Source organism: Notamacropus eugenii, chromosome 5 (assembly GCF_028372415.1).
Source record: "Notamacropus eugenii isolate mMacEug1 chromosome 5, mMacEug1.pri_v2, whole genome shotgun sequence".
Lineage (NCBI taxonomy): Eukaryota > Metazoa > Chordata > Mammalia > Diprotodontia > Macropodidae > Notamacropus > Notamacropus eugenii.
The window spans coordinates 354,106,221-354,130,541 of record NC_092876.1 but is presented as its reverse complement, the minus strand read 5'-3'; the positions used below and the strand labels follow the sequence as shown (position 1 = coordinate 354,130,541).

The 24,321-nt window shown below is 37.8% G+C and overlaps 1 protein-coding gene across 7 annotated transcripts in view; it reads left to right on the top strand.

Annotated features, from left to right (window-relative positions):
* The window catches only part of SIDT1 (SID1 transmembrane family member 1), a 190,007-nt gene that overhangs the window by 103,344 nt on the left and 62,342 nt on the right, over positions 1-24,321 (top strand). For all 7 annotated transcript variants that reach the window (XR_011968019.1, XM_072613980.1, XM_072613978.1 and 4 more), the window contains 5 exons: positions 3,750-3,851; positions 4,643-4,726; positions 8,958-9,045; positions 12,662-12,733; positions 13,296-13,389. Coding sequence is in view for 6 of the 7 variants with exons in the window: in XM_072613980.1 (XP_072470081.1) it covers positions 3,750-3,851; positions 4,643-4,726; positions 8,958-9,045; positions 12,662-12,733; positions 13,296-13,389 (440 nt within the window). In the remaining variant the exon portion in view is untranslated. The remainder of the gene's footprint in view (positions 1-3,749; positions 3,852-4,642; positions 4,727-8,957; positions 9,046-12,661; positions 12,734-13,295; positions 13,390-24,321) is intronic.

The following is a 24,321-nucleotide window of genomic DNA, read 5'->3' as shown; positions in this document are numbered from 1 at the left end:
TAACAGTTTATTAATAGAACATGAACTTATTAATAAAGGGGTCTCTAGCCTGCCTCCGTTTGTGCCAAAGACCCAGCATGAAAGATAAAAGAGCCTCTTAAATTTAGCTATATTTTCATTCTGATTAGCTTGACAGTACATCATGAGGACCTCCTCTGGCAAAAGCAAGGCAATCCTGATTGGAAGACATTTTTAAAGATTATTTATTTATTTTTAGCTTTTACCATTCCCTTCCATAAGATTTTGAGTTCAAATTTTCTCCCCATCCCTCCCCACCCCACCCCAAGATGGCATGCACTCTGATACAATTTTATATATATATATATTCATATCAAACATATTTTCACATTAGTTGTGTTGTATAAGAAGAATTAGAATCAGTAGGGAAAACAGCAAGAAAGAAGAAACAAAGAGAGAGAGAGAGAAAGAAAGAAAGAGAGAGAGTAAAAATAGTGTGCTTCATTCTGCATTTAGACTCATAGTTCTTTTTCTGGATGAGGATAGTATTTCGAGCATGTGCCTTTTGCAGCTGTCTTAGATCCTTGCATTGCTGAGAAGAGCTGAGTCTATCAAAGTCAGTCCTCGCACACTGTGGTTGTTACTGTGTAACATATTCTTCTGGTTCAGCTCATTTCACTCAGCATCAGTTCATGTCTTTCCAGGCTTCTCCGAAGTCCTCCTGTTCATCATTTCTTATAGCACAATAGTATTCCATTACATTCATATACCATAGCTTGTTCAACCATTTTCCCAATTAATGGGCATCCCCTCAATTGCCAATTTTTGGCTGCCACAAAAACAGCTGCTACTTTTCTGCTTTTCTTCTACTTTTCTAATTTGCTTTTTAAAATCTTTTTTAAGCTCTTCCAGGAATTCTTTTGGGGACTGAGACCAAATTACATTTTTCTCTGAGGCTTCAGTTATAGCCATTTTGACACTGTTCTCCTCTTCTAAGTTTATGTCTTAATCTTCCCTATCACCATAGTAACTTTCTATAGTTGAGCTCTTTTTTTGTTTTTGCTTATTTTTTTCTGCCTTTTTAATGTATTTTTATGTGAAAGTTGGTCCTGCACTGTCCCAGGTGTTTTATACTGGGACTCAGGATCTTAATGCTGGCTTTCAGTGGACCTCAAGGCATAGTTGATTGCTTTCACTAGAAGATAGGCTTCTCTTCTGGCTTGTACTGGGGGTGGGAGCCTTCTCTTTGGTCTCCCCTGGGTTTGGCTGCTGGTCTGCCCCAGGGGTGGAGCCCTGCTCCTGAGTTGCTATGGAAACAGGGCCTCTTTGCTAACTGGCCCTGGAGGATTAATCTTATTGCCAGTCAGCCTCAGGGGTGGGACCCTGCTGCTAGGCTGCTATGGAAACAGGGTCGCTCTGCCCCAGGGGAGGAGTCTTGCTGTTGGCCAGCCTGGGGATGGGGCTTCACTGCTGGTCAGCAATGGGGTCAAGGCCTGGCTGGTGGCTTGTGATCACTGGGGTGGAATCTTGCTGAGCTGCTCAGACTTCTTACTTGCAGAGGGGGCTGCTGGTTTGCAGGAGGACTGGGTCTTGTTGACAGATTGCCCCAGGCTTGGAGCCTTGCTACAAGGATCAACCCCACACGTAGACCTCACTCCAGTGAGACAGATCTTTCCTGCTAGCCTATTAAGCTGCTTCCCTGTTCTTAGACCAATTGTGAGGTGGTTTTCAAGTTGTTTGGAGGGTAATTTGGAAGGGCTTCCATAGATTCCTTCCTCACTCTGCCATCTTGGCATCAGAAGTCAGGTTATCTCATTTCTGGTCAAAAATTGTACAATTGGTTGTGTGAAGAGATGTTACATCTTACCATGAGTAAGCCACTTCAATTTTCCAAGCCTTAGCTTCCTCATCTGTAGAATGAGGAAATTGGACTAGGTGACCTTTAAAGTCCCTTTCACTTCTAAAACCTAATGTCCTACAAAACAGTTTTTAGAAAAATATCCTTGTTGCAGACCAACCAAGAGAGATTCTTTAGCAAAGTGCTAGTAAAATATGCTAGAGTAGCATTCACATTTGGCACAGGCAAAGGAATTATTAAAGATTCTAGAACAGGCTTACCTGGTTTAATTTGTCACATTGATTATAGGTTTCATTTGTCACACTGATTATAAAATTGTAAGAAGTAAGAAAATAAAGAAGTTTGTTTTTAAAAATGCTTGTTAATTGATTAGAAATGGCCATGTAAAATCTCATCTGTCTACTTGCAAAAAAAAAAAAGAGTAAATGCTAGTTTGGATGAAAAATAATGGAAAATTATTTGAGTTTTAGCCATGGGAGATGGTTATTTGAATTTTCTGCCTGTTGCCATGGGGTAGTCCTTAGCATTCCTGGGGTCTTTCCTATTCAGAGACATAACCAGAACAGGGAAACTGGAGTTTTGTTCCAGGGCACTAAATTTAGAGGGTGCTAATAGCACCTTCAGCAACATTGAAACAACGGATATTACCTCTTGGTTAGCAGGAGCATTAGTTAAAATGGAAGGTTAACAAATCATAGGCTAGTATGAACTTCTCCCAGCACTATTCCCACCACTTCACCTAGTGTCATTGTATCAGTGTTCCAGATCTTTATTTCTTTGCAAGGCCATGTTGCAGCCCCCAAGTTCCCTATCCCTTCCTAATTTAGGATGTATATCATAGCACTTGTCCTGGGCACAAAATTTCTAGTTATGACATCTGATTAGCAATGATAACAAGAAAGGAAAATAATAGATGTTGGAGAGTCTATGGGAAAACAGATACATTGATGCATTGTTGGTGAATGATACAACCATTCTGAGAAGCAATTTGGAATTATACACAAAAAGTAACCAAGAAGTGTATAGTTGGGATTTTTGATCTAACTAAGCCACTGCTAGGTCTATATCCAAATGAGATCATAGAAACAGGAAAAGTTCCTATGCCTACAAAAATATTAACAGAAACAGTGGAAGAAAAAAATTGTAAATTAAAGAGATGTTCATCAACAGAAGAATGGCTGAGGAAACTTTACATGAATGGGATGAGATGCTATTGTGCTATAAGAAATGGGGAAATTGATTATTTCAAAGAGACACTGAATGAATTGTGTGAACTTGTGTAGTAAGTGAAGTAAGCAGAATCAGAACAATTTCTATTATGACATCAATATTATAAAAAAGAAGAAATTTGGAGATTTTTATAAACCAATGAAGAATGAAATGAGCAGAAGCAGTAGAAAAATTTTTACAGTAACAACATCAGAAAGACAACTTTGAAAGCTTTAAAAGCTATTATCAGTACAATGACTATCCATGGTTCCAAAGTACCAATAATGAAACATATTATCCACCTCCTTACAGAGAAGTGATGTGTGTCTGCGTGTGTGTGTATACGCAGCCAATAACAAATATTGTTGTCCTTTGCTATGTATATTTGTTACAAGGAATTTTTCTTTTCTCTTTATCCCCCAGTGGGGTGGGAGATGAGAGGGAGATAAAATACATTTCTGTTAATTTTTTTTTAATAGAGAAGTGAGGATGGGACACTACAGATGAAGAATGTTTCATGCACTTTCAGATGAGGTCACTGTATTATTAGTTAATTATTTTACTTAGCTACAAGATACCTCTCAGAGTGGAGGTAATCTGTAAATGTTTGTAATATGAAAAAAAAACCATTGATACATTTTTTTTAAAGATAGAAATTTAATTATGCTCCTGATTGGGAGAAAATGTGAATATTTATGAATATACCTCTTTCTCTTTTTCTCAGTATTTTCTATACAAGTTTCCTAAAGATGTGGACTCTGTTATCATTAAAGTGGTATCTGAAATGGTCTACCCATGTTCGGTTGTATCAGTTCAGGATATTGTGGTAAGTCTAAGTAGCTTGTTAACTTATTTGGATATTAGTATAGATAGATAAATATGTGTATATGTATGTATATATACATATGTACATGTATATTTGTTATCTACGTATACACAGACATAATATAAACTTACTATATATTTATGGATGTTTTTGTGTATGTGTATGATATATGCTATAAATACTACTTCCAGAACAATCTGAACAGTAGGAAGGGAACCCTTAATGTTTACTATTAAGTGAAAAGAAAAAGGAGAAGAATGGAAAACAAGCCTTCTTGTAATTTATTTCCTTTCCCAATTCTCAAGCACTTAATATAGTAACTTGTATACAATGGACATTTCATGTTTTTGTCATCAGTATTAGGAACATAAAGAGTCTTTGAATTAAAAGGGAGGAAAAAGGAAAGGAGAAACAAAGGGTTATGGGGAAAAGCAAGACCAAATCAGATGGGAACTCTACAAGGAAAAGAAAATGGGTATATTTTTTGCTATTTTTGAAAGTTTCCCCAGGCTGCTTTAAGCAATTAATGGAGTTTACCGTGTCACGCAGTACTGCAGATCATATTTTTCAGTTGTCTGTGATATAAAAAAAAAATTGACGTTAGAGGAGGTTTCACCCATTATATAAGTGGAAAAATCTAAGAGGATTGTTTAATTTTTTTCAAGGGAAAACATATCCAGGTCTACAGTCTGCACTCAGAAATTCTTGTGCTTGCATAATAAGTATAGGTACCAAAACAACTGTGGCAGTGTTTTATGTGGCCTTTTCTTTTTACCCCAAACCTTTCATAGTGCCCAGTGTATGATCTTGACCATAATGTGGAATTTAATGGTGTTTATCAGTCCATGACCAAGAAAGCAGCTATCACCATACAGGTGAGATGTTTTCTCCTTGTAATAGTTTTCCTTTTCCTATGACTATCAGATAAAATGGTTTATAATAAATTATTTGCAATTCTCTGAATGAAAACTATTCTTTATATAATTAATAACCTGATTTCAAGATTAGTTTAAGGCTGATGGTCTCTGAGTGCAGATAGAAGCATATTATTTTCACTTAATTTTTTCATGTTTTTTTTTCTCTTTTGATCTGTTTCTTCTTTCGCAACTGTGACTAATATGTGGCACGTGCATGATTGCACATATATAATCAGATATATCAAATGCTTACCATTTTAGGAAGAGGGGAGGGGAAGGAAGAAGGGAGAAAAATTTGGAACTCAAAATCTTGTAAAAATGAATGCTAAAAATTGTCTTTACATGTAATTGGAAAAATAATAAAATACTGGGTTTTGGGGGCAGTTTTTAAGATTAGTTTAAAGACCAGTGTCTCTAAGCCCTGAGATCAGAGCAGAGAATTGAGGAAAGGGATACTGACTCTGGAAGTCCCTGAGTTAAGTAAAGAATACTAATGCCAGTTCTGCTCCCCTCCTTCCTTGGTATCCTAACAACCTTTCTGTTTAGAGTGGGATGTGACAAAACAAGTCAATAGCAAAAGGTGTGGGAATCTATCTACTAGATAAGGCTTCCGGTTCTTCCAGATTCTTATCTAATAGTTGGGGGATTGCTGCTTTAAAGTGAAATTCACCTCATGAAAACTTTAAGGTAATTTTGCAGCCTTGAGTAAGATAGAGTTAACCTTAGGGTTCAAGTCCTGTCTCTAATTCATTCTGACTTTGTGACCTTACACAAGTCTCTTAACTTCTCAGTGCTCAAGACAATTCCCTACAAGTCTCTATCAAATATAGAGAAGATGCTGATCTGAATAGGGAGAAGGAGTTTCCTCCCCCTGGGAATTCACTGTACAAAAAAAAAAAAAAATCACAGGTTTCTATCCCCCTAAAGGTATTCCAGCACTTTGTCTACAGGCTGGGATTCTAGATACTAGAGCTGGGATTCTTTCATCATCATTTAGCATTTGTTTGAGATCAATAGAGTGCATAGATTTTGCACAAGATATGGCAAAGATGGACTTCCAGTCATAAACAGAATTTAATTAACTTCTTTGCATATGCTTTATCTGAAAAGTGCTAGATGCAAAGAGAAATACTTGAACTGGCTTTGATCTACTGAGAGAAAAGGTGCTATTTCTTGAATAGCAGTGAGAGTAGGGCAAGGTTAGTAATTGAGGGAACAGGCTCTATCACTTCCTTTTCTCCCTCCTTCATTTTCCAAAATATCAGATTTAATACTCAAAACCTCCACTCTTATCTCTTATTGTTTAGTCTTTGCTGAATATCTCCACAATTACATGATGATCCCAAATGGGGTGTGACAGAAATTTTTAAAAATGAAAAACAGTAAAATACTTTTTTTTTTGACAGTATCTATGATACCAAACAATTAAGACACTATGAAGTATACTGATATCCCAGTAGCTTCACTTTAGAAGTACTTAATAGTGACATCCCCTTTGGAAGTATAATGTTCAGTCTTGAGTCCCCTTCTCTAGAGCTAATGAAATATCCATGTTGTGGTATTTTGACTCAGTGGACTAAATGTTAGCCTCAAAACAAAATAGTAAAAATTTCTTAGTTGGAATAGACTTGAAAAAGTAACTTGCCCAAACTTCTATTTTATAGATGAAGAAACTGAGATCCAGAGATGGAATGTCACACAGTAGGTCTCAAACCCACAGCACCTAACTCTTGGTCCAGTGTTGCTTCTACTTTACTACAAGGATAGAGAGTAGAGGATTATCTATGGGTCAGCTAGGTGGCATAGTAGATAGAGCACTGGACTTGGATTCATATCTTCCTAAACTTAAATTTTATCTTAGATACCCACTAGCTGTGTGACCCTGGACAAGCCACTTGACCTTGTTTGCCTCAGTTTCCTCATCTGTAAAATGAACTGGAGAAGGAATTGGCAAACCACTTCAGTATCTTTGCCAAGAAAACCTAAATGGGGTCATGAAGAGTCAGACATGACTGAAAAACAACAACAGAGGGATAATCTGGAAGTATTTGTAATGGAAAAGCAAAACGCATGAATAAAACTTGAAAAATATCTTGTTCTTAGTGATCATTCACTATGTGTTCTTAAGTTATTTAGTTTCAGTTTTTAAATAATAAAAAGCATTTCACAAGGGTCAACTAATAGTCATTAAAGCCTTTCTCTTTTTTTAATTAATTAATTTGTTTTCAGTTTTCAACAATCATTTCCATAAGTTTTTAATTTCTTTCCCCTTTCTTCTCCCTCCCCAAGACTGCATGCAGTCTTATATAGTTTCTACACATGCATTCTTATTAAACACATTTTCACATTAATCATGTCACACAGAAGAATTAAAACAAATGGGAAAAACCATGAGAAAAATCAAAACAAAACATAACAAAAGAGAAAATAATCTGCTTCATTCTGCATTCTTACCCCATAGTTCTTTCTCTGGATGTGGATGGCATTTTGTATCATGAGTTCTTTGGAAATATTTTAAGTCCTTGCATTGCTGTAAAGGGCTAAGTCCATCAGACAGTCCTTGCGCACTGTGGCTGTTACTGTGTATAATGTTCTTCTAGTTCTGCTTAATTCACTCAGTCGCAGTTCACATAAATCTTTCCAGGTTTTTCTGAAGTCCTCCACTCATCATTTCTTATAGCACAGTAGTATTCCATTACATTCAAATACTGCAACTTGTTCAGCCATTGCCCAATTAAGGGCATTCCCTTGATTTCCAGTTCCTGGCCACCACAAAAAAAAAAAAAAAAAAAAAACAAACTGCTATAAATATTTTTGTACACGTGGGACCTTTTCCCATTTTTATGATCTCTTCAGAATACAGCCCTAGAAGTGGTATTGCTGGGTAAAAGGATAAGCACACTTTATAACCCTTTGGGCATAGTTCCAAATTGTTCTCCAGAACAACTGGTTCAGCTCACAGCTCCACCAACAATGAATCAGTGTTACAACTCTCCCACATCTTCCCCAACATGTATCATTTTCTTGTTTTGTCATGTTAGCCAATCTGATAGGTGTGATGTAGTACCTCAGAGTTGTTTTGATTTGCATCTCTCTAATCAATAGTGATTCAGAATATTCATATGACTATAGATAGCTTTAATTTCTTCCTCTGAAAATTGCCTTTTCATATCCTTTGAGCATTTATCAATAGGGGAATGACTTATATTCTTGTAAATTTGATTCAGTTCACTATATATTTTAGAAATGAGGCCTTTATCACAGACCTAGTTGTAAAGATTCTTTCCCAGTTTTCTGCTTCCCTCCTACTCTTGGTTGCATTGTCTTTGTTTGTACAAAAATTTTTCAATTTACTGTAATAAAAGTTATCCATTTTGCATTTCACACTGCTCTCTATCTCGTTTGGTCATAAATTCCTCCATTCTCCATAAATTTGACAAATACACTATTCCTTGCTCCCCTAATTTGTTTATAGTATCAGCCTTCCACTTAGATTGTGTATCCATTTTGACTTTATTCTGTTATACTATGATGTCTATGCCCAGTTTCCACCACACTATTTTCCAGTTTTCCCAACAGTTTTTGTCAAACAGTGAGTTCTTACCCTAGACGCTGGGGTCCTTGGGTTTGTCAAATAGTAGACTGCTATAATCATTGACTACTGTGTCTTGTATATCTAACCTATTCCACTGATCTACCCCTCTGTTTCTTAGTAACAAATGGTTTTGATGATTGCTACTTTATGGTACAATTTAAGATCTGGTATGGCTAGGCCACCTTTCCTAGCATTTTACATTAATTCCTTTGATATTCTGAACTTTTTGTTCTGCCAGATGAATTTTGATACTTTTTCTATTTCTATAAAATAATTTTTGGTAGTTTAATTGGTACATTAAGACCTTTTAAAAACTTTACATTATGCCTGTTGATGCATTAGTTTCTATAATTCCTAATATGGCATCTAGGAACAAGACAGAAGTCATGAGAATATATGTATGCTTTCACCCTCCAAATCATGAAATAGAAACTATATCAAGATTTTGTGTGGTTATGTTGATGAAGGGATTTAGGGTGGGGGTGAGCTTTACTTTCCTTTCTCTTTCTTTATTTCCCCTACCTTCCCCTGCTTCCCCTTTTCTCTCTTTCTCTTTCTTCTCTACCTATCCTAAGGTTGTTATGTCTTGTACAGAAGAAGGATTTTCCAGGAGAGCAGTTCTTTGTGGTGTTCGTGATAAAGCCTGAAGATTATGCTTGTGGAGGATCATTCTTCATCCAAGGTAAGACATGGTGACAGACACTTGGCCTACAAGAGGACCCATGGGGGAAGCAAACTAACCTGTGATGTTTATCTCCAGCTCTCTATAACTGATCTCTCACCAAAAGGAAGAATCAGGAGAGACAATGGCTATTCCCTGGCAAGACAGTCTCAGAGATAAGGCAATGGAATGCAAAGAGAGGAAATAATAGATTGCAAATATATTCCTTTTACAAAAGAGTTTTTTGTGTAACACACCTCTCCAAATCCTTGCACTTGTTTTTAATCAAGGAACAGAACTTTTATATGGTAAATCAAGAGACCAGAATTTTTTTCTTTGACAGATGGTACAAACAGAACACTGAACCTTTATCATTGTACATTTCAGTCTCTCATAGAGAAGGAAAATTCAGTTTTAAATTCTTGTTTCTAAAGATATGCCTTCACAGACAGGAAGAAATCAACAGTGTCTGTCACAGTGTGGTACCTCACCCTGAATGTATGAAATATTGAGCCTGGTAAATAAAAGTGCAGGTCCCAGTAAGTGCCTTGAGAAACTGTTAGGTTGGTGATTGAACACAGATAGTTCTGGGTGACTGATGAGTGGGTATGTGATAATAAGATGCTGAAGGGTATTTACCATGACTTTGATATAGTTGCCTGGGTATTTAAATAAAGATTCTGCTCATGTTATCCAATATACATTTTCATGACCTTATAAAGATAGAAATTTTTACTGACTAGAAAAATCACAAACCAAAGGTAGCTTTCTAAATTCCACTTTGCCAGCAGATCTCATGAAATTTATGTGGCATATTGATCCTTCCACAGTGTTACCAAAAGATAGAACCACTGATTTGGAGATAGAAGGGCTGCTGGTGGTCATTTAGTCCAACCACCATCCCAAGGTCACAAAAGTAGTAAATGATTGAGATAAGATTTAAACCCACTGTCCCCTGACTCCAAACCAACATTCCTTCCAGTGTATCTTGTTTGGTCCTGTTTGCAGGGGGAGGTAGGGTGGATTGAGGTGACTGAAGGAGATTTATAGATATATCAAAAGAGACAGTCAATGGTGAAAGTAATCTGCCCTGAGAAAATAAATTGGGAAAGTAGGTAGAAGCATTGGATTTATAGTCTGAAAGACCTAAGGGTCAAATCCCACCTCGGACACTTACTAGATGGGTGACCTAATCAAATTACTTGACCTCTCTTAGACTCCACTTCGTCATCTATAAAATGGGGATAATAATAACACCTACCTCACAGGATTGTTTATGAGAATCAAATGAGATAACACGTAAAGTACTTAGAAAAACCTAAAAGTGCTATATAAATGCTAATTATTGTTATTTAATGTGTTTAAGGAAAGCCTACATGGCTTCACTGGGGACACCCAATGGCAACCCAAGGGGACAACAGGCAAAGTTTACTAAAGCAGCCCACCAACCCCCTCTCTCATTGAAGCCATCACTGACACCTTTAAAGCTGGACTAGGAGAGATCAGGATACACCCAAGAATGTTGCCTGGGAGTTTTGAGCATGATGACCTTCAGGCTGCAACAATATGAGAGAGTCCATCATGGTCTTTCAGGAGGCTGCTCCCAAGACTTAGCTTTCAATAGGACTCCTTGGTCAGTTCAGAGCCACTCCAGGAATTTTATAAGGAGAAGGAGAGCTTCTGCTCGGTGAGATCTGATTGGTGTCTCACCCCTGAGGTTACAGACAGGGAGACATCAATCAGCTAAGAATGTGGAATTTTTCATTCCAAAATAAAAGATTCTAGAAATGGGAATGTGGGGGGATGATGGTCCCAGAGAAAGAGTGGATCAGAAAGGAGATAATACAAGGTAGGAAGATGAGGTGGGAATAAAACATAGTTTGTTGGAATAAGAAATATTAGAAAAACACACTGAAAAATTAGTGTTCTTCAAGACTATAACAGGCCTATCAATCCTACTTATTGGAAGAAGAGATTGAGGTATACATCAGAAGTTAGTACTGCTAAATTTCAATCTGAGCAAAAAAAAAAATGATGGTTTTAACAGAAAGGTCTAAGATGGACGACTCAAATTCCATGAGGAAAAGTGTCAAATGTTCTTTGGTGCTGAAGTTTAAAGGGAGAATAGCTGGAGTTTTCATTAGGTTCTTAGCAAGGCACCAGGTTCTTAAAAATAAGGTGTCTGTCTCCCTCACACAAACCAACTTGTTGTCAAATCTTTCTGCTACTATCTCCAAAACATGGCTCATATTGAGCCCTCTCTCTGCTCCCAGGGCTACCACCTTTATTCAGGCCCTCACTACCTCTTGTCTGGATTGTTGCACTCGTTGGCCCTCTTGCCTACCAATCTCACCTCATTCAAATCTATCTTCCATGTAACTCCCAAAGTAATTTTCTTAGATTTGACCACGTCATTGCCCAACCTAGCCCACTATGGTGGTTGGTTCCTTGTTCCTTTTATAATCAGATATAAACTCCTTTGTTTAGCTTTTAAGCCTCTTTATAACTCTACCTCAATCTATCTTTACAGCCTTATTGGGTATTACTTGCCTTCTATGTTGTATGATCTACCCCAAGCAGCCTTCTTTTGATTTCTCACACATAATATTCTGTCTCTTATCTTTCTGCCTTTGAAAGCATAAGCTGCCTCATGCCAGGAAGGTACACCTGATGGGGAATGGGCCCTGGAAACCTCACCCTCTTCCCCGAACACACACGTTGAACTTCCCGCATAACCCTCTTCCCAATGCGATCCTTTCAACAGTCCTTGCTTATGGCTTTGACCCTGCCCCAGTCTCCAATTCTGTTACTTATAACCTAGCTCAGCCCTTCATTGTCTGTTACCTCTGGATTACCGGCAGGTCACTTCCCACTCTTAATCCCATCTAGACCCCTTCTGGGTTACCTCCCAGTTACCCCAGTCTATTGGTCACTCCTTGATTACATCCAGATCTTCCCACAGTCTTTCTCTATAAAAAGTCCATTTTGCCTCCTATTAAATTGCTCAGATTTGTTAAGAGTCTGGCCAACAGCTCAGATTCCTTAAGAAGTTGGCTAGCTTATCAATACAAGTGTGACAAATAGCACTGATTCTTAAAAGTCCCACCTGCTTCCATTGGCTTCTATTGGCAAAATGGTAAACCTTGTCTCTGACAAGGTTATGTCTTCTTTCAGAAGGCTTAAGTTGAATTTTTTCAAGGCAGGATCCACACCTTTTGCCCTTGAATTTTGGGGTTTTCCAGCACCCCAGACCATAACACTTCCTCCCCCATGCCTCAAAGAATTTTTCTCTTCCTTTGAGACAAAGCCACCATCTATGGGAAGCCTTTCTTAGCCCCATCAATTTCTAAGGCCCTCTCTCAAACTACCTCCCATTTGATAACTTTGTATTTATTCTGATTTTTCTGGCATTATACACATCCCTGTGATCTCTGACATTAGAATGTAAGGTCTGTTCATTAAATTAAATCTGTATTCCACCCCCAACTCCCCAGCATAGTGCTTGGCACTTAATAAGTCCTTGTTGATTGATAGATTGAGAAATCAAACCAATAGACTATACCTTTGAGCAGCTATTAATGCAAGAAACCAGAAGTCGGAGTTTCTCATCCATTTGTTTGTAATTCTCTCTTTCCAGAAAAGGAAAACCACACCTGGAATCTTCAGCGAACAAAGAACCTTAAAGTGACCATTGTTCCCTCCATTAAAGGTCAGTTCTACCTCTGGGGAATGGCACAGAAATCCTGCCTGAGGGGACACAGTAGCAATTTCAGTTCCACCTTTTCCTTTTCTCAGTCCAGTTCCACTTTTTCTCAGCTGGGATGCCAACTACATGATGGAATTAGAGATAAAAAGAATGGTAGGTTTTTTTAGTTTTGGTTTTGCCATTCATTTTAGTTCAATATGAGATTGATTAAGCACATGCTAATAGCTGAGTGCTAAATTGCATCCTATTGTTTCTTCTAAAGAAAAGGAGCAAGAATTGTGCAATTGTTTATGGTGATTCCAGACCATTTCCTACAGAAAGAGTCCCTGATGAAGACAGTGACCGTTGATTACTATGTCTGTGGATGAGCTCAAGGAACTTTGTGTCTCCCAACAGAAATCACTGTTGGGCTTTTGAACAGAAATAATGGAAGTTAGCAACCAGCTGCTTCCCCATCCCCAGGCATAATGGATAAGTCCTTAAAGTGTTAAAGCTTTCTGATTAGAAAAGTATTTCCCATTCCCCTTTCCCTCCCCACACCTGACTCTATTACTTTTTCCTTCAGAATCTGTTTATGTGAAGGCCATATTACTCAGCTTCCTTATATTCTTCTCCTTCTACTTGGGGTCTCTGCTTGTTGCTTTTGTGCACTATGTCAGGTAAGTACAGAACTTCTGTTAAAGTCACACCTTTGTCCTTTTCTATGCTGAAACGTCTAATGTAGTTCATGGAACTTGAAAATCAATGTATGAATGGCCTGGAAAGAATTCTCTCCGAAGGGAAGGAAGGTCGTCCACCTGGGACCTTGCTCTTTTTCAAGACCTTATTTGTGTCACTGTAAGTCAGAATATAGAAATTCTAAAATTATTCCCAGAATAAAAAATTCACCTAAGTTCCACTCTGATGTGTCCTCATGCATGGAGGTGATCTGGGTTCTCCACAATCATATGGGCAGAACACAAGCACTGATGGGCTCTTCCGTGTTGCAAAGGTTTTAAGTGCAGTCATGCCAAAAGACTGCCTCTGCTCACCAAAAACATAGCCAGTTAAATATGGAAAGGCTCATCACCAGTAGACTAGCTGCTTGGGACTAAATTTTTTGGCCGTGGCAACTGATGAAATTATTAGTCTATGTTTTCTCTTTTGTTTTGTTTTGTTTTTTCTTCTATGCAACATGACTAATATGAAAATGTGTTTAATAGGAATATGTGTGTAGAGCCCATATAAGACTGCATGCTGTCTTGGGGAGGGAGCTCTAAGGGAGGGAGAGAACATTTGGAACTTATAGAAATGATTGTTGAAAACTGAAAACAAATAAATTAATAAATTTAGGGGAAAAAAAGAAATTGTTAGCTTAATTGTTAATATAATGACAGAAATTAATACCAAATGTACTGTGAGCTGCCACTCCCTTAAATGTTCCTTTTAATGTCAGAATTTCAGTAAGGTCCTTGCATTCCTACTCTTAAGATACTTACTCTTGATTGGGTTGAACTGAACCACACCCTAGGTCCCCTTTCCCCAGGGAGATTGCCTTGTGGGGAGCTCAACTCAAGTTGGATCTCAGCTTCTAGTGTCTTTGCCCCCTTCCATTGGGATTCATGGTATGAAAGGCAAAACAGCCACAAAGAAGTGATTTTTCCTTGCCCAGACTGCCAAGGGTCACTGGGGTCTCATGACTAAGCCTTGCTACCTCTTACTGTCTCCTCCTATTCTCCTGCTAAAATATAAAAACATTTTCATGGGCCTCTTTGGTTTGGAAATCCACTGGACATCCCCCAGGGTGGCAAGTTTGCTACCCTATACTCTTTATTAAAGATTCTTTATTCCTTCACTCATGGTTTTGATTTATTTCAGGACTTGATAAAGCAAAGAAAAATACAGAGTGACTCTCAATCTTGTGGGAGTCCCTTTCATTTATGCAGTGACTGTGGCAAAGGCAGTAGAAAGGATGAAAAAACTGTTTTTAGATTGTAAACATTAGCTCAGTTGTTGATACTGTAAATAAAGAATAACCAGAGAGGGAATATACTGCAGAGGAAACTGAATCCCATCATTCTTGACCTTCTTGTGAAACCAGATACAAAAGGAAGTTACTGTGAAATTAGAATATTATTTACACATTCTCCCTGGAGAAGCAAATAAAGAAATTGGCATAGTTGATTTGATCATGTACTCAAAAGCAAGAGCAAACATGGTTTCGTTGAACCGTTGGTCAGTTCAGATCACAGTGCTCACACAAAAAAAGTTATACACACACACACACACTATATATATGTATGTATGTATGTATGTATGTATGTATGTGTATATGTACATGTATATCTGTGTGTGTAGAAGTGACCTTAGTGGCCATTGAGTCTAACCCCATCATTTTACAGATGACGAAACTGAGACTAGATTGGATGAGTCACTTGTTTAAGGTCACACAGCTAGTGTTCAAGGTAGAATCTGAACCGTCTTCCCAATTCCAAGTCTAGTGCCCTAATCACTGCATTTTTTCCAATAAAGCCCGCAGCAAGATCTTCCAAATTAAATTACAATATACTTTAATACTTGTCAGATTCCAAAATAAAATGAAAAAAAACCAACCAAATCTGACAGCTTTAATGTAATGTAAAGGTGGGCATATAGTGGAAGTTAGCAAAAAAAAAAAATGCTGAAAAACGTCTCCCAGAAGTAAGAAATTAGAGAAGCAAAAGATAGGTAGACTTTACAGAAGCTTATTTATAATGAATACTTTCTTCAAGAAGAAAACTAAATGGTGTTAGACATGGCAAGTACCAAATAAAATAAAATTAATTATATTGTAATGGACAGGAAACACCTGGGTACTGCCATGGAGTTGCTTCTGCTTTAGCTCCCAGCTCTGTCTGTATCATTAAAACCACCAACTTGTTAGAGCCAAGGTCAAAATAAATACCAGTCTAGAAGAAAGGAGAGAAATGAAAAGATATAGTATGCAATTGAGGCAACACCAACCAAATAGATAAAAGAGCATTTGTCAACACAGCCTGTTATCATTTCCTAAGGAAGTCCAACTGGCATGCATGGAAGACCCCAATAAGGAGAAAAAAGAGTCTAAGTTACTCCTCATCTCCTTGATCTTGATCAAACTCTCAATCTCCCTGCTGAGAGACATGGCAACAAAGAGCACCATCCATTTCTACCAGGAGTTCTGAATCTTTTTTTTTTAAATCATAGACAACTTTGGCCATCTGGTGAAAGCTGATGACCCCTTTTTAAAGTAATGTTTTCAAATGCATAAAATAAAATGTATAGGGTTACAAAGGAAACCAATTATACTGAAATAATTTATCAAAATATTTTTTAACAAATCCATGAACCACGGGTTAAGAACTTCTGAATTAAATCATAAATTTGCACATAAATTTTAGAGAGAATGATAAAAAGAGAACAAGCAGTAGCAATACACACATACACACATGCAAAAGAATAGTGGATAAAACAAGTTTACATAAAGTATATTTAGAGACCCAATTAAACCAGATTATTTCAAGGTATTTTAAGGATAAAATTACTGAATGTTGAAAAGTGGAAGAGGTCTATAAAGATTTCTACAATAAACCATTTTATCCATCAATGACAGGAGAACTACCACATTTGGATTGTCATTAGTATTTTTCATGTATGATATGTGTATGTAGAATTGTTCCAGCACCAATATAATTTTGAGGGCATTGAGGGGTTGATTCTAAAGACATCTGAAACAGGGGGTGATATCAAACACTTGGAAAAGACCACAAAATTTATTATCACCAGAGGAAAAAAAAAGGTAATGAAGAATATATCAACAACTGTAATTCATATATACCTTTCTCTCATCTATATAAGATTTTTAGAAAATTAATCTGCACATACATCAAGAGCATCTTTAATAACAGAAGAATGGAATGGGCAGGCTTTTGCAAAAAATTTTCTATAGCAGATCACATCTGACAGTCACAGAATTAACCGAAAGGAACAGAAAATATAAGCTCAGTTTTGTGTATTGTTTGTGGCGATTAAACTATTTGATTCAGCAGAAAAGTATTGCAAGGTTCTCCTATAATGATGTCTTCCAAGCACATATCAAAATCACAGAAGATCCTTTGAAAGGTGTGGTTGCTGTGATAATAAGCATAATAATAAACATATAGCATTTGCCAGGCCTAGAGGCCTGAGGGCTACCCGAGTCTTCTTACCTCTATCCCGAGGTCTTCGGTTGGCCAAACCGGATGCTCGTATGAGAGAAAGGACGTTCCAGAGTCGAACAAGGGTTGAGCTTTATTTCAGGGTCTAGTTACAAGTGCAGGGGAATTCTTCCTTAGGAAGGAGCGAAGAATCAAGGAGGCAGAGATCTTACAATAAGAGATTGGAAGTAGAAGTATAAGTGGGGAGAGAGGGGGAGGGGAGAGAAGAGAGAGGAAAAGCGGAGCCTTGTTGTCCTCACCGCTCCGCGCCCCTCTGCCCAAGAGAACTTTCAGGCTTTCCTGATCCTACTTAAACCCTCCAGCAGCATAGTTTGCATCTGAATACCATGCTGTTAGATAACAATAGTGTGCCCAGATCCAGGACAATCTCGAGGGCGGGGAGAGCTCTCTCCCATCACGTTTCTCACGGGAAGAGGCGGAAATACACGAGATAGCCCGGTTCACCTCGATTCCCAGTCGTTTCCTGGGGGGTCTCGTGAGAACTCTAAGATTTAGAAGTTCCCACCTTTACCCGCCCGAGACTGTCCACCTGGAATTGAGCTTCCATCCCCAACAGCATTTACTACATGTCAGGCATTATGCTAACAACTTTACAATTGTTGTCTTTAGTCGATCCTCACAACAACCCTGGGAAGTAGGTGCTATTATTATCCCCATTTTACAGATGATGACACTGAGACAAACAGGACTTAATGATTTGCCCAGAGTCAGAATTTCAAATCAAGTCTTCCTGATTCCCAAACTGGCACTCTATCCACTCTACCCCCTATAGAGAACTCTCATAAAGATAGTGTGTGTTGTGTATATGGGTGCGTGTATATGTACACAGGATCAAATACTCATATATGTGTGTGTATATATGTATATATATACATTACATATATATAAAATGCAGGAGAGAGAGAGAGGAGAGAAAGCACATAGCTTTGTAGTTGAGGTTTTCATTGTTTACTTTTTTTGGAATGAACAAAGTCTGAGCTTCTTTTCCATTCCTTTGGTATCTCCTCCTTCTTAAGATATCTTGTAAACGTATCCCTCCAGCTTGGCTCTCCTCTGATTCTCTGTCTTTGTCTCTGACTCTGTCGCTCTCTAGTTCAATATAAAGATATATGTATGTACACACATATATCTATATGTACACACACATACACACACATTTTCTTCCCTTGGTTCTTCTTAGGGGCATTTCTGTGTTCTCTGTAAGCTTCTCAAGAACTGGGATATTAGGACCCAAGTGTGGTGATTCCATTATTCTTGATGGAGAAGACACTATAATTTTTGCGAATCGTTTTCATTTCTCTTCTATTTGTGGCCTTCTTTCTGTTTCATCTTAGAGTGCTCTTGGTACGACTTTGCTTAGTTGGGAATGTTGCCAGGTTTTCTTTAAATTGGTTCTGCCCTCTACTCTTTTCTCTGCTTTTTGAGAAGAGCCTGCTCATAATCATCCATCATCCTTCTTCATAAGATTTTATGTATGAATTTATATTCCTATTCCTTTTTGCCTTTGGCAGCTATCTTTCCCTGGACAGGAAGTCAAATGTTTGCTAAGATGATTTCTGGGATCTTTTGGTCTCCTTGTAGCAATTAATTTACATTAGTTTAATTTCTCGATGAAATTGAACCAGTATTAATATCATTCTTGTTGTCCATTTCCCATTTTCTATTTTCAGTAGTTTGTTTAAATAATTTATAACTAAATCTTAATTATATACATTACCATTCTTGATTATAAATTTTGATCTTGCACTTAGTAAGTGTTTTAAAAGTGCTTCTTGATTGGGGACTTCTCTTATCTTTCATTTTGTACATACCACTGGTTTAGGCCTCTTCATCTGTCACAATCTCTCTGTCTCCACCTCCTACCCCATGCTTATTGTGAACTGTGTTCACATCCAGATAGATTGGGTCACAAACCTCTACCCACTTCTTTTTCCATATGTATTCTAAAGAGCAGGGGCCTGAAAATGGTCCAGCATGGTGTCTGTATGACATGCCCACAGGGATAATCTTTTTTTAAAAAAACTTGGAAGTGAAAATTACTTGAGAGTGGATTAGATTCTCTTAGTATTAGACCCCAGGGCTTAGGGTATTATTAATATAAATAACCATAACTTGCCACCTCCCCCCCAAAAAAAACCAAACTTGTTTATCCAAGGTGTCTCCTTCTCACTCCCTCCCAGCCTTAGATCTGTACACATACACATACACACACACACATACACACACACAGTTCATTTGCACAGGTTTTTCAGTCATTAAGAATGCTCTGTTGCCTCTTCTTTGAGAAAGGACTGAAATAGACTCTTCTCACTGTGTCCCCTTCATCTAACCCCTCCAATCCTACCTTTGTGTGGATTCCCTGTCCCTAGAACCAAGCTGTTGAGATGTACACCCAGTCTATGAATTCCTGGGTAACTGTTGAGAATCCTGTTGCAGACTTCAGGTTATTCTGTATAAAACACAAAATAAATGTTTTTATTAACAAAAAAAAGTGCTTCTTGGAACTTGATATTGAACAAAAGGAAGCCTATTGTCCTATGTTATTCAGTTAATGGTGAAACTGGTCCTTCAATATGTATATTTTGGACACACTGAGGATGGAAAGGAATCTAGATTAAAACTTAACAGGCTAAGGCTATCAAACTTGTTTGCCTTTGGGAAATTATATACTCCTTTTAATGATCTCAAGCTTCTGACTTAAACAAAATCCCTTCTACTAGAAAATTAGTATTTTTTTCTGGTGATTATGTATAATTGTATAAAGTAATAGAATACCATAGTCTCTGAAGAATTAGAGTTCCAGATCACCCAAAGGACAATGAGAGGGACATTGTGGGTATGAGTTACAATGCATTACCAGTGAAGAATTGTACAAGAAAGATAAATGATTGGAGAAAAAAAAAAAGTAGGACAGTCAAATAACAAGAGGTAGAGATGACTGATGGATAGCCTGTGCTTCTTTGGTATTCATACAATGTGAAGAAGTGAAGAGAAACACCCAAAGGATGATGGGTGGATTCCTGGTAGGAGAATTATCAGAATACATGGAAAAGAGTCCACCCTTGATCAGAAGTTTTGAATGGCTTGTGAATTGTATTATTGGAGGAAGACCCCTCATTGATGAGGTCACAGGTCACATATTCATTTAAATATCTTTTTTTTTTTTAAAAAGTAGAGCATAGAGATTCAAGCAGAAGATGAAAGAAATGTAAATGGAAGCATAAATAGATCATGAGGAACAGTAGTGGCACAAATTATTTCTAACGGTGGACTCATTCTGTTTACCTGAATGTTATAGAACCAATATCCCACTGAAACCTCCATAAACAGCAGGGAGGAAAGAGGGAGGGAAGAATCATTTTTTTAAAAGCCACAGGCATTTTTCTCTTCCCAGAAATTCTGGAAAAGAAGCTAGAATTTCTTGTAACCAATCCCACTATACCTGAAGCTTGAATTTTCAAAGAGAAGACTGGAGTCTGCACTTTGCATAGATACCCTCTCAGAAACTACTGTGAAAGAGCAACAGAGAATTTCATGATAAGCAAATGATACTTCTCCCTCTGAACATGCAAAAAGAAACAGTTCTATGATATGAGCAGTTCTATGACTGATGGACTGGGCTAGTCCACTGTACAACCAAAGTTAATATCTGCCTATGTGATAAGGTTTAAGAGGTATCTTAAGGCCCTCTTGCCTCAAAATATTCCTATTTATTGATCTGATCAGATGTCTTTGAATACCTTCAAAAGAAGTCCCTGGATAAGTGAAACTTTGACAAAAAACGCTTTTCGGATCAGAAGTCAGTAGACGTGGGTTCCAGCCCCAGCTCTGATGCTGCGTGCTCTTGGGCAAACACATTAAATTTTTGGATCCTCAGTTTCCTTCTCTGAAAAATGGGAGTGATCTTCCCTATCCTGCCTGCCCCACAGAGTTGTCTTGAAAATCAAATGAGATAATGGACATGACAGTAATATACGTATATAGGTGAAATTGTTGCTGCCATCATCATCATTCTGATAATGGCCACCGGGAAGAGATAACACATTAGCTCAATATTATATCAGCTATATGAATTAATCAGATCAGCGGAGAAAAGAAGAGACTCCTGAGGGACTAGTGACTTTTAAAGAGATGGAAAGGGAAAGTCTAGATTGGGTTACTACATTTTTTTTTTTTTAGCTTTTATTTAGTATCTTATTTTTCCCCAGTTATATGTAAAAACAATTTTGGGTTGCTACATCTTAGGAACTTGGAGCAAACTCTGCGTGAGGGCACAGTGTGAGAACTATGAATATGTACAGGGAAATGACAAAAGAAGCAAAAAGGGTGCCAAGGATAAGGCTGGCCTGCTTCCCCATCTTGGATGGGCCTCGTCAGGTTCTCAAGAGAAATTCCAGGATCCTGGCTTGAAGAAAGTTCTGGTCTGAAAATTTTCATTTTTAACGGATATGATTTCCATTCATTGGTAACATCCTTACAGAAAGACAAAAACTAATATGACTACTATGTGAAAACCCATTGATTGGTATTGAACCTACTGAGGAGCATTATTTTTTTAACTATGTTGTAGCACCCTGTACTGAGCCATCAAGGTGCCAGATTTTTACTGCAGTTAAATGCACAAGCAGAGATCCTTGCCAAATATAGACAAACTGAAAATAGAAATCTGGAGACATAAGGCCTATTGGCAATCTAAATAGGAAAATAGAATGAGGAAAAAAATGCTAACAGGAGGCATATTCTTGCTTCACTACACCAAATAGAAATAGTGTAAAGTTTTCTCAAGTCAAATTATTCCTGTCGGTCTAATAGCATTTGCTCAGTAGGTCTTTATTTACAACCCATGGTTCTGACATCAGAGTCAAATATACATGGGTATGTGTGTGTGTTGGGGGGGAATTTATAATATCTTTACATTATATAGATTCTTTTCTATATAGACAGGTATAAAGATGTAAAGGCGTACACATATGGATGCATTTACATATATTATGTATACATACATTTTATATCAGCATTCATATGTACCCACATACATCTATCTATCTGTCTGTCTGTCTGTCTATCTATCTATCTATCTATCTATCTATCTAAATGCTCCCTACCCTCAAAGACATTTATAAACCCCTAAACCCTTTGCAATGTGCTAAGGAGCTTTTTCCCGTGCCTTAATCCGGATACCATTTTCTTTTGTGGGCTATGGAATCACAGAACCACAGAGATAGAAAGACTTCAAAGGCTATCATCCAGTTTTATGATCCCATAAACTGGTTGAGTGGTTTTCAAACTTTTTGGTCTCAAGACCACTTTATATTCTTGAAAATAGTTGGGACCCTTCAAAGGGCTTTTGTTTCTATAGGGTTCTATCTATCATGATTTACTGTATTAGCAATGAAAACATCTTCCTTACTATGAAAATAGTTTTGACTTTGTGAACCCCCAAATGGGTCTTAAGCACCCTTATAAGTTCCTGGGCCATAATTTCAGAACTGTTGATCTCATTGAACTAGTCTAACCATGTCTTCTCAAAATGTTCTGTGCCCCTTTTCCTTAAAGATTATGTTGGTATAGTCACACCTGTTAAATTACCCAGAAAGTGTGTTGATAGCTAAGTTGTATCCTTCTTCTATACTTCAGAGTTCCATGATTTTACCATGAGAGTATTCTTTGACTTAGTAGACAGTTTTGGTGAGTTGCTGTGGCCAAAAATTTCATATCCATCATTCAACCTTCCAGTTCCAAACTTCTCTGAAATTAAGTCGATCGACTTTCAGACAACAAGTGGGTGATACTGCCCCCTGAGGAGCATTGGAACAATGGGGATGGGGGTTGTAGCCTTGGGTGCAATTGTACAGTTAATCTGAGACTTCTTTCCTAGTTTGTTAGATTTCCAGCAGGGCATTGAGTAATTTTTTTTAAAGGGGGCAATAGGCCAAATAAGTTTGAAATCCTTCTACAATAGACCCACACTCAGTAACCGGCCCCATGCTTGAAGCTTTTTTTGGTTGGTAGAACCTACAAGAGTTTGTTGTCCTTTTGCTTACCAAGTAAAAAGGGGAAGGGAATAAGCATTTTTATAGCATCTATGTGCCAGGCACTGTGGACCCAAACCTTATGTCATTAGATCCTCATGACAATCTGTGAGGTATGTGTGATTATTATCTTAAATTCTGAGTCAAGGAAACTGAGATATACAGAGATTAAGTGACTTGTCCAGGATCATACAGCTAGTACGTCTCTGAGGTCGAATCTGAACCTAGGTCTTCCTGACTTCAAGCCTAGCTCTCTCTGTCCACTGTGCCTCCCATCTGTCATTATAAACCCAAGATTAACTTCATGACACATTAAAGCATCATAGTAGGACTTAAGTGAAATACTCTTCTTTCCTTTATATAGGGGAAGGAAATAAGCATCCAGGACAACCACTGACTCAGTCAATAACTAATTAGGCGTAGATTTATATTCTCAATAACATGCCAATTATTGAGACACTAAACACATTAAGTAAAGGGGTGGAAAATTAGGAAATTGTACTTCTGTCTTCATCTCAACAACTTGCACCCGTTGCTCCTAATACTTCCCTTGAAGGCCAAGTGAAGCAGATCTCAATCCTCTTTCACACAAAAACCCTTGAAATACTTACAAACAATTACATCCTCCCCTGAATCTTCTCTGCTCCAGATCAAACATCCCTAGTTTCTTCAAACAGTTATTGCATGATTTTGAGGCCTTTTGCCATCTTGCACACCTGTCTCTGAATTTTTTATTTTATCCACTGCCCTTCCAAGCAAAGGTCCCTGCGTTCCAGTATGAGACAGTGAAAAGAGCATCGGATTGGAACGAGAGGATCTGGATTCAACTCCCTGCTTTGCTATTTACCACCTGTATGACCTTGGGCTTGCACTCTGTGCCTCAGTGTCCTTTTCCCCTTTTCTGTAAACTAAGGGGATCTTTCAAGAAGACCCCCAAGGTCCCTTCCTGCTCTAAATCTAAATTATGCTAAGGTGATGAGATCCCCAAGCGGCTTATCCCGAAGCCGATTAAGATATGTGGCCCTGACTATGGCTCATTTTCTTTTTTTAATCTATTTTTTTTCCCTTTTTCTCAGTTGGTCACCCAAGCATTGTGATAATAAATAGATCACATTTGCATAGTGATTTAAATTTTACAGAATGCTTATTAAGACAAGCAGATATTCTAGTTATCACAAAGATTACTGGCAGATAAAACACACCTAAAATCCTTCCAGAAAAGATTTCCATCTGTTAATGTGCTGTAACTGAATAAACACATTAGTGTCAAGGAGCAAACAAGGCATGGGTATTTATAAGTCTCATAGAATTAGTTAATGACATAAAGTGAATTAATTAATTTCTT